The sequence below is a fragment of the Chaetodon trifascialis genome, chromosome 14 (genome assembly GCF_039877785.1).
Source record: "Chaetodon trifascialis isolate fChaTrf1 chromosome 14, fChaTrf1.hap1, whole genome shotgun sequence".
Taxonomy (NCBI): Eukaryota; Metazoa; Chordata; class Actinopteri; order Chaetodontiformes; family Chaetodontidae; genus Chaetodon; species Chaetodon trifascialis.
Genome location: NC_092069.1, coordinates 13232886 through 13243181, shown reverse-complemented (window position 1 = coordinate 13243181; position 10296 = coordinate 13232886). Strand labels below are relative to the sequence as shown.

The window sequence follows — 10296 nt, the reverse complement described above, 5'->3', positions numbered from 1 at the left end:
TTTGCACCTAAAAACAAAGGATTCACCTGCTGTGTCTTGTTTCTTTAAAAGTTCGTTGAAGTAGGGATTCTCGATAAAGAAGACCATCACACACAAGTTTGATATTATAATTTAGTGCATCTTTAATTTTAATAATCATCCATTACAATGTCTGACTGAAATGTCTGAAAATGATTGTACTTTACATGACCTTTATACATGATAATAAAACCCATGACAGTCACTTGCATTATTTTCACATGCACATTCTGTCAAGCTAATACTTTACAACATAATCATAGAACATTACGCAACATACGACAGCGGCACGTGTACATTTACACAACGCACACAGCTATGCAAAGAAATGCAATTAAAAGCAAAGTAATACTGACGGTAATTGCCCCCCCAAAATCTCTTCCAGTTCAACTTCATCAGGCTACACTATAGTTTAATAATATCAAAAAGCATGATTACACGTTGTAAACATTTTTACACACCTACAAACTCAGTTACTCTCAAAATGTGTTGAGGCAGATTATATAAGAAAACACCAATAAACAGAGTAAACCACAAGAGCATTAATATTTATCTGCTTGTCGATAAAAGTAGAACACAGAATTTTAGACTAAAGATAAAATGGTGTGTGTGCGTGAGTGAGTGAGTGAGTGAGTGAGTGAGTGAGTGAGTGAGTGAGTGAGTGAGTGAGTGAGTGAGTGAGTGAGTGAGTGAGTGAGTGTGTGTTTTTTTTACAGATCTACAAAATAATTAATTATGCAACATCTACAGTTCACCTCACTAAAATGCACTATAAGAAAGGATGAAATAATACTGCCAAGTGACTAACTTCAATTCCTCCGCTGTTATAACTCTCCTCTCACTTCGGTCTATAAATAGGAAGATGTCTTGAACTCCTCAGGGACGTCGCTGTCCAGTTTACAGATCACCTTGTATATGGCCTTCTTCCAAGAGGGGTCTGAATCTTTGGTTGCAGAAATGGCATTGTAAAACTCATGCAAGGTGATCTCAGCAACCTCCAGGAATCTGTCCGGGACCTGTAAAGGTAGAGAGGAGGTAGGGAAAGGTAGAAACTTCTAATTGAACTCAGTCTAGTTATTCTAATAGTGAGAAAGTATTTCATGCAATGCTACAATCTGTCTTCGGCTTTCTCAAAGTCAAAAACACATGAAATGAAGACCTGTAGCGCAATTCTTCAAACACTCAAGCTGATGAAAGGGAGCTCATCTCTTTGTTCTCTGCACACATACAATAAATGCAAGACTGCAATCATTAACTCTCATTTAGAGGCCTTTTTGATTAGCTCGTCTTGTTTTCTTGAACACAAATGAACCACTGCTGAGAACTCTTCCCTGGGATTCTACGCAGCACTGTCAGGACGAGTCAACAACGCATGATAATGAATCTCAGCAGGAATATGGCCAGAAGCTGAAGATTAACATGATCTTTGATAGGACTTGATAGAGTGGTTAGCTTTAGGTGTAGGCTTCAAGATAGTTGTGGTTAGGTAAGGATCTGGTGTGGTTAAAAATGGGGTAAGAATCCAGGAGCGTCGGCTCAGCTATGGTCACAAGGTTTGGGTAGTGATTGAAATGATGAGACTGTTGATAAAAGAAGCAGAAGTGAGCTTCCTCCACAGGGGGGCTGAGACTGAGGCTCAGACTAAGAGAAAGGGTGAGGAGTTCAGACATCTGGAGGAGCTTGGAGTAAAACCACGGCTCCTTCTTGTTGAAAGGAACTAGTTGAGGTGGTTGTTGCCTCCTGGCGCTTCTTCTTAAAGGTTTTCTTCACATGTTAGAGCAATTAGATATATTATCTGACCTGGGAACATCTCAGGGTACTCCAAGAGGAGGACATCTGGACTACCTTGCTTAGCCTGGTGCCACCCTAACACTAAGAGGAAGGAAATGAATGGATGGATCGATGAATGAATGGATGGATGGATCTGAGAGGGAGCCATAACTACAGCAGGATCCATAAAAAGTGTAGATGCAAGGGGTGCTGGGAGAAAACCGCCCTGCAGCCCTTGTTTCCCATCCACTGACCAGTTAGCACAACAGTTGTTGGCATAAGTTATTTTTCTTTCCCCTCATCTCCTGACACAAAAGCATCCCTGGGAAAGGAATGTCTTGGTCCCAAGGTAAAGAAAACGGTCTCGTCCCTTTCCCACCAAACGGCCTTCTCCCTCGGAATCCACAGCGTCTTTCTCAGCATTCCGCATCAGTAGCAATCTCAGTCTCGCTCAGGCGTACTGGTCCTCTAATCCTGAGTTGTTTTAGTGGGATTTTGCGGCTTCCTCTTCCCACAGTTTGATAAAGCATCACTCTGGAGTTTAGATAATGGCTGTAAAGGCTGGCCAGCCACAGGTGCAGTGTGACAAACAGGTCAGCACACGGACATACGTGACCACAGCTACATGCTGACAGGAGGACATACTTCAGTAGGTTACTAACTGCTGTGATGAATGTGTCAAGTCCAGTGCTTTAAAGGAGGAGTTCAACAGTCAACACGCTTATTCGCTTTCTGGCGAAGAGTTCGATCTCTCTCATATCCGTCCATTAAATATGAAGCTGGATCCAGTTAGTTTATCTTAGCATAAAGAGTGGAAACAGGAGGAAACATCTAGCTTGGCTCTGTCCAAAGACAACAAAATCCACCTAATGGCACCTCTACAGCACATTAATCATATAATCATTTGTTCAATCTGTGCAATTCACGAGTGCCTGGAAAATGCTCAGGATTTAAAAAAAAAAAAAAAAAGACAATGTGTTTATTATTGAGCTTCAGATGTGGTGCATATTGTTACTTTTCTACAGAGTCAGGCTAGCTGTTTCCACCTGTTTCCAGTCTTTATGCTAAGCTAGGCTAAGCTAATTGGCTGCTGGCTGTAGCTTCATATCTAACGCACAGACACACTCTCTCTCTCTCTGCCAGAAAACAAATAAGCCTACTTAAAAAGATTTAAAAAAAAAAAAAAATCCAGAGGGATTACTGACAGAACTGAAACAATTTCTTCCAATTTAACAAAACCTTGTTAATCTGTCCCACAGTGTATGTACACAATGAGAGCAGGACCTCCTTTGACAAAACCTCATGAGCAAAAAAAATCAGCTAGAATGATCTCAATGCAAACAATACAAAAGGCAACATAAAAGAATGGATGACTAATGAGTGACACTTACGTGGAAGTCATTGGCTTTGTTGTAGTGCATGTTCAGCGCCCGGAATAGCTCTGAGTCCCTGCTAACTGTAATGTCTTTGACATCGCTGATGCCGTCAACGATGGACTGGCGGGCAAACTTCTCCATCTGGATGTAGTAGAACTCCCTAAAGTTGCTGAACCACTTGATCAGCTGAGAGGTGATGCAGCGGTTGAACTGGAAATAGAGAGAGAAAAATACTTCACTTAATACTGCTCATAAGTTTATAGCCAAAGATTAAAGAGACCATCCAGCAAACCGAAACCCCTGCATTCACAAAAATCTGCTCAGCTAAAGCATCCCTGAGCAAAACAATGAATATCCAGCAGCTGCAGGAGTGCTTTTATGACCTTTGATCTCCCTGTGAAGAGGGCAAATGAAAGCACAGATCGTCCTTTTCAGAATAAATGAAATACGCAATTTGAGAATTTAATTTCAGACTTCAGGGAGAGCATGCAGAAATTTCTAAATATTAATCTCAAAGGCCTTTCAATTAAAACCAAACCCTTTCCATAATTGAGTGAAAACCTGTATTTGGTACCTGTAGGGCAAAACGCCACCAAATGGTCTGTCACTCTACGCGACATTAATTGTTCTGATCCTTTCCCACCAATGTTCGGGGTAAAAAAACATCTGTCAGAGCTCTGTATTTCTAAACTCAGTCTTGACATTAGTCTTGTTATTCTATCTCCTCATCCAGAAAGACAGAAAAAAATGCCTAAGGGCTGGGCAGGCATCAAAGACGCTTCTTCTCTCTGGTGTGGTGGGTGAGAAAGCGGCAGCATAAGGACAGAAGGAAGCTTCCCTCTCATTGACTCGGGCTGATAGGATGGAATCAGACACTGGGATTAGGTGCCCTTTTGTTCAGTGCCACTTCCCACCACAGGATTGTAAGCAAGGAGGAGAAGTTCGCAGGGCTGCAGCGACAGCATCCTCCCCCCTGACCCCGGGGGTCAGAGCAGATTGAGAGGCAGGGGCCCGCACAGACCCAGGGCCGTGGTGGAAGGAGAGGTGATAGGAGAGTGGATGGGAGAGAAACTTGAGAGGTGTTTGGAGAAAACTAGAAGGGAGGCATGAGTGGGAGCTTGTGCCGTAAGCAGGAGTGACATACTGTCCCTCCTGGAAAAGACTAAAAGGAAGGGAGTGGGGATAAATAGGGTGAATGAGACGAGTGAACAGCAGGACGCAGATAAGGAGACAAGAGAGAAGACAAAAAGAGGAGATAGAGGAGGAGGCATGACACGAGACCAAGGCCAAAATACACAGGATGTTGTGTTTAGGGCCAGCTCACCGCCGCCTGGTTGCTGCCGCACAAGTCTCTAATACCAACTCTCTGTTGACACTCAATAGTAATGCCTTGCCTACAGAGTCCTTTGTCACTCCATTTGCTGACTGGAGTGGCTTTTTTAAAGAGAGAATGCCCCCGTATCTCCCTCTGCCCCCAGGACACACTAGCAGCTCAGTGGCTTTGTTATTTAAACCCTCTGCGTTTTTGTTTCTCTCCTCCGACACACTGCTGAATTTTTCTGTCCCAAACACACACTGACAAGTCGATACCGGGGAGCGAAATGCGGGACAAACAATTCTGCAGGTTGTACGACGCGTTCAGTAAAAACTTATTTTATATATACACGTAAAAGCATACCTTGACATCAGGGAAGAAGGTTTTCAGCACATTGGAGCTGGGGTAGCGGGTGTAGAAGAACATCAGCTTTGCCTTCTTCAGATGGCTCGGGGTGAGACCCTCCTGGATGTTCACATTTACGTTAAGGCAGAAAAGCTGACAATTAAATATAACACACTGCATACAGTCGTGTGCAAAGTGACAGCAGACCAGAGTATTGTGTTGCCTCAATCTTCAGCTAAATTGAATTTCCCTAAAGAACAGCTCGGCATTAACCAGGGAGTCAATAATGACCCTAACATGTGCTTATTGGCAAAACAGAATTACGAATTAGATTAGGGATTTTTAATTAGAGCGCGAAGCACTTCATGCCTGGCAGTTAGGACGGCTTGTTTTGAAATGTTTTGAAAAAGGAGCTGACTTGATTTAAAGACGACATATGTCGCCATATATATTTTCCTCTGAAAAAAAAAAAAAACAACGCAAAAATGGGATATTTGGTCAAATATTGCAAAAAAAGCTAAAGTTAACATATTTTAAATTGTTTCTTGGGTTATGTGGTATATTTAAAATTGTGTATAATTGTTGTTCAACAAATTGGTGTTCAGCACTTTTAGAACATATATTTCCTTTATTGCAAATATGAATAAATTCAATACCTTCTCAAGTTTTCCCCCTGTGGCAATGAAGACGCTCTGGAGCATTTCCTCTGTAGTCCACCACCATGCCTTAGGTCATAATATTTCCTTATCAGGTCACCACACCATACATTTTATTAGGGAACCCTACCTTTGAAATAAGGAAGTTGGGATGAAAGATTTATGTGGCATTGTTCAAAGAGAAGCAGAGCTCTTTGCACTGTAAAGATAAAGCGAATCCTGAGAGGCACCACATAATATTCCTCTCTAACACAAGAGATTCACAAATCTGAACACTTCTGGGACAATTTCAGGATGTTTTTCTAAAACATTATTTATCTAATAATGAGAGATAGAAAATAAATTAAGTGTTTAACTGAAATTAGGCAAAGAATGATGAAAAGTAGATATTATTATGATCCGATTGATCATGGATGTCAACATCCACATAAATTAAAAAAAATTTAATTTCCAAATATTAGCCAGATTTTTCCCTGAATAGATCAACTTACAGTATTTCTTTGAGGCGAAATACTGTTATTCTGCAGTCTATTTCAATCATGTACATTCTGACAAAGGTATCCAACAACAAATGCTCAAGACAAGAGCTCAAGTGTTATGGTTGGGAGGCACTTTTGATTTCCACCAGCACTCAGATGTGACCTTTCAGATGCACCCCTATCACTCTGATGATGGAGAAATAGATCCTGCACCTTTTCAAGTCTGAAAAAACGACGCTTCCTGAAACAGAAACCGATGCTTTCTCTGCCTTTGAAAAATTGGCTTTTGTTCCTGGCAATTCTTATCAAAGCCTTGTATTCCTTTTTATTTGTCTTTTTCTAAACTTAAAGTCATTACTCTGCTCAGATTAAAGAAGACGCTGTAATTTTCTATGGGGTTAGCAAGATCAAAGAAAAAATTCTCCTTGAAGTTTGTTACTGGAACTGCCCATGCTGCAATGAACCTCAACCAGCCATTGTTCAGATGAGAGCTGGAATATAGAGAGTTTGTTTAAAATAAAAAGGTGGATTCAGTATATAAGACATTATCAAACATACTCTGCTGTAATGAGGAGTGTAGACAATACTATGAGGTTTCCACCGCAATTTTTTTCCATTTTGTGCAGGTAGATTTCTGAGTAAATTAATTTCTGATAAAATGTAGTCATTCTGTAAAAGCTGTTTTGCATTTATACAGTAAAGTCAAGGTTTTTTTTTTAACATCACTGCACTTTCAGCCTACATATGTGTCAAAAACAAACACCTAATTATTTCTTTGTTTCATTTTTTATCAGTATTAAACAAAAAGCAAAGGCACTCTGGGTGCTATTTCTTGTTTTAAGTGAAAGGATATGTTGAGTGACATGTAGGGGTTTCGTTCAGCCATGCTCTGCAGTTCACCGCACTCAATCTTGACGTGAGGGAGACACAGATTCTCGACTGTCACTGCCCCCAGGGCGGAGGGACGAGGGTGGTGGCCGAGGTGGCTGGATGTCACCTTGGACCTCATGGCGATGGTGTCCCAGGGCAGGTCCACTGAGTCTGGGGATGTCCGGTCCATTGATGGGGGCATGCAAGGGAGACCACCAAAGTTGGAATGGGGCCCGTACTTAAGTAGGTGCTCTAGGATCTGGCTGTCATGCAGAGGGGTGCTGTAATTGAACTGAAATGGTGTCTGGTGCAGAGGATAGGGTCTCTTCACTGTCGGGGTGACTGCACTCAGAGGGGTCACTGCAGGCTTGCGGACCACCAGCGACAGCGCCTCTGTCTGGTCCTGTGGGCTTTGAGCCTCGGAGCTTTCGTAATACTCCAAAGAGCGGGGTTTGACTGCTGCCTCCTCCGCCTGGGGCTGTTCCTGGGTGGAGCCGGCCTGCTGGCTCTTCCTGTCCATACCCATGCTGATCTGCATCTCTGGAGATGAGCACACGCGCTGCTGAGGGGACAGGTCCAGCCCTGTGGAGGACACCTTCTTAAACACCCTGTCCACACAGTCATTCACAGCCCTGGAGAGCTCCTGCTTCAGGGTGTCTTGCAGGTTCTGACTTTCTCTTTGGTGTACCAGATAACCAACTACTTTCATTCGGTCCTTACAGTCTGCAGTCACTCTGCTGTTCTTCCTGTCAAAATCATCTTCAGTGCTTATGTAGTGTGATGCTATGCTTTCTCCCACAGTGTCATGCTCAACAGCGGCCTCCGTCTCGTCTCTGTTGTTGTGTTCAGGGTCTTCCTGGTTGTAAACCTGAAGGAACTTTTCCTGGAGCTGACGCAGGAGCCTTTGCATGCTGTGGAGCTGCTCTTTCAGCTTGTGACACTCCTCATCCTTGGTGTTGTAGGTATCACTACTGCTGCTACCTGGTCTTCTGTTTGCCGGTCCTCCAACACTGTGTTCCTGATGCTGAGGCAACCTCTGTTTACGTTTGTTCTCCCTGTATGCTTCTCTGGCCTCTCTGGTGTCTCTGGCATCCGCGTCAGACCTCTCACTGTCTCCGTGCTGCCTGCTGTTGGGAGAGCCTGCCATGACCCTGATAATGTTCTCCACCCTGGCCCTCTTGGCCTGCAGGTGGTCAGTCATGGGATGCTCCCCTTCTGGGCTGGCTACTGTAGAAATGTGAGCGCTGGGAGAGGCAGCTTCCACCGTGCTGTCCTTTGAGGAGATGCTGCTCTGGTCTTCCTGGCCGGAGTCAGCAGCAGCGGAGCCGGAAAGGTAGAAATGGCTTTCATCTAGTGCCCTCTTGTTGTGGATTGTCTTGCGGAGGAGTTGAGAGATGATGGATCCGTTGGAGTATGAGGCCAGAGACTCATCATACATGTTTCTGCGGAAGCAAGGCAACATGACGTCCGGCTTGTCATCGTCTAGGCAGCCTTCACTTGAGCTGTGCATGTTCTGGTCGGGATGACTGAGGTTCATCCTCACTGAGAAAACTGGTTCAGGCTTCGGCTTCACACGTTGCAGAATCAGAGCTCTGTGAAATGCAATAATCTGAAATGACAGAAAAAAACAATTGAGGTCATAAATAATGCAAAAAATACATTTAAATAAGACAAAAATGATAGCCTTCAGTATTTTCAAATCCTGTGTGTCATTTTTTATGTTGCTTATTGTCTCTTTTACATTTCAAAGTAAAAAAAAAACAAAAACATCTTACTGTTTTCTCTGTTTTTGCCTGCATTCAGATAAACACTTATGGCAATCACATGTAATGTCTCTTGATGCTTTATGTAGGTAGCAAAGATTAAGTATATTTATTTGTAATGGTATATTAATACATTAATATACCAGGCACAACATTCACAGGTAATTTTGTCATTTTGTTTCTAAGACTTGACATTACAGTTGTGATTTTAAAATTACCATATTAGCAAGCAGATGTAGAATTAATATGACAGAAAATCTAAGAACCCTAAATTATTGGAAGACACTTGGTTGTGTAAGAAAGAAAGAAAGAAAGAAAGAAAGAAAGAAAGAAAGAAAGAAAGAAAGAAAGAAAGAAAGAAAGAAAGAAAGAAAAGTCCTTGAACTTGAGCAAAGAGGGTGAGCTGTCTTATATTATTTCATCTTGGGGTTGCAATAATAGTTAACATAAAGGATAAAAAGAAGAATGTGATGTACCCATGAAAGGTCAGTTTCAGCTTATGAAAGCCACAGACCATGCACTAGAAACGGCTCTATATATGTATTATTTACAGGAGAAAATATCATGAAAACTGCTTTATTTTTCATGGTTTTCATCTTAAGGGATGATCGAGAGATGATCTTCAGAACTACAAATAAAAGCTTGATAGTCTGGTTCTGCTTCATTCCCTTTAACCGTTTAGAACATTTTCTGTTCTGTAACACAAACTATACTCACACAATTGGCTGCATGTGCATTGTTAGACTAATTAAAAATACTTCTGCATGAAATGGAACGGGTGGACTTGTAAAGAAAAGATGTTTCTACTGTAGACAACTGATTTCATACCAGTCACACTTAAGTTTCTATTTCTTACATTTAATACAAATAAACATTTCATTAGAGAGATCAAACTGCTTTGGGAGAATATGTAAAAAACAAGTACTCACTTTTCCCACAAAGCAAAATCTGAAATAATTTAATTCTCCGATAATTTCCGGATAATAGGTGTAATTTAAATGTTTCCTTTGCAACTACTGTGTGAATAAATTGTGAATTAGCTGATCAACTGCCTGAAGAAGAACATACAATTTACAACTTGAAACTAATTTAAGTGAAGGTGCAGACTGGTTTGGGTGTCCACTTTTATTCAGATAAAAGTCAACTATACATTATCCCAACAAGCAAACCAAATGGGCTGTGTTTGACTTAATAAACTTGAAACACTCACTTAGCCGTCAATGAACACTTACCAATAACCCATTTAAAAACTCACCAAGCAAGTCATTATAGTTAGTTGGCTATGCTGTAAAAGCATGCGTGAGATTTTCAAAAAAAAAAAAAAAAAAAAAAAAAAAAAAAAAGAAAGAAAGAAAGAAAAGAAAAACACCCACAAGTGCATATCGAAACTGAGGAGGCTTTCGGAGCGAGGTGAGATGCAGACATGCACTCTGGCACCTACAGAGCTGCAGTGTAACCGCGGTGCAGGAGGCAGAGTGAGCGGTGCTGGCGGGACCTTACCTGTTGCGCCGGGACGTGGTGCCGAGCTGCTGGCCTGCGCAGACTGTCAGCCGGACAGGAGCAGTGCAGGAGAGTCGATGCATCACACGGAGCTGGGGCGTGGCCATGTGAAAGCAACGAGGTGGTCGCACGCCACCCACTCACATCATGTCAGGAGGAGGAAAGTGTGTGGAAGGTGTTGGAGTGACAGTCTACTCGTTGTGG

The 10296-nt window shown here is 42.2% G+C and overlaps 1 protein-coding gene across 1 annotated transcript; it reads right to left on the bottom strand.

Annotated features, from left to right (window-relative positions):
- Positions 1-866: 866 nt before the first annotated feature.
- Positions 867-8366, bottom strand: prox2 (prospero homeobox 2). Its single transcript, XM_070979785.1, has 4 exons — positions 6813-8366; positions 4843-4950; positions 3180-3374; positions 867-1034 (listed from the first exon to the last, which is right to left on the bottom strand). Exons 1-4 carry the CDS (start codon positions 8364-8366, stop codon positions 867-869), a joined length of 2025 nt encoding a protein of 674 aa, XP_070835886.1.
- Between the last annotated feature and the right edge of the window lie 1930 nt (positions 8367-10296).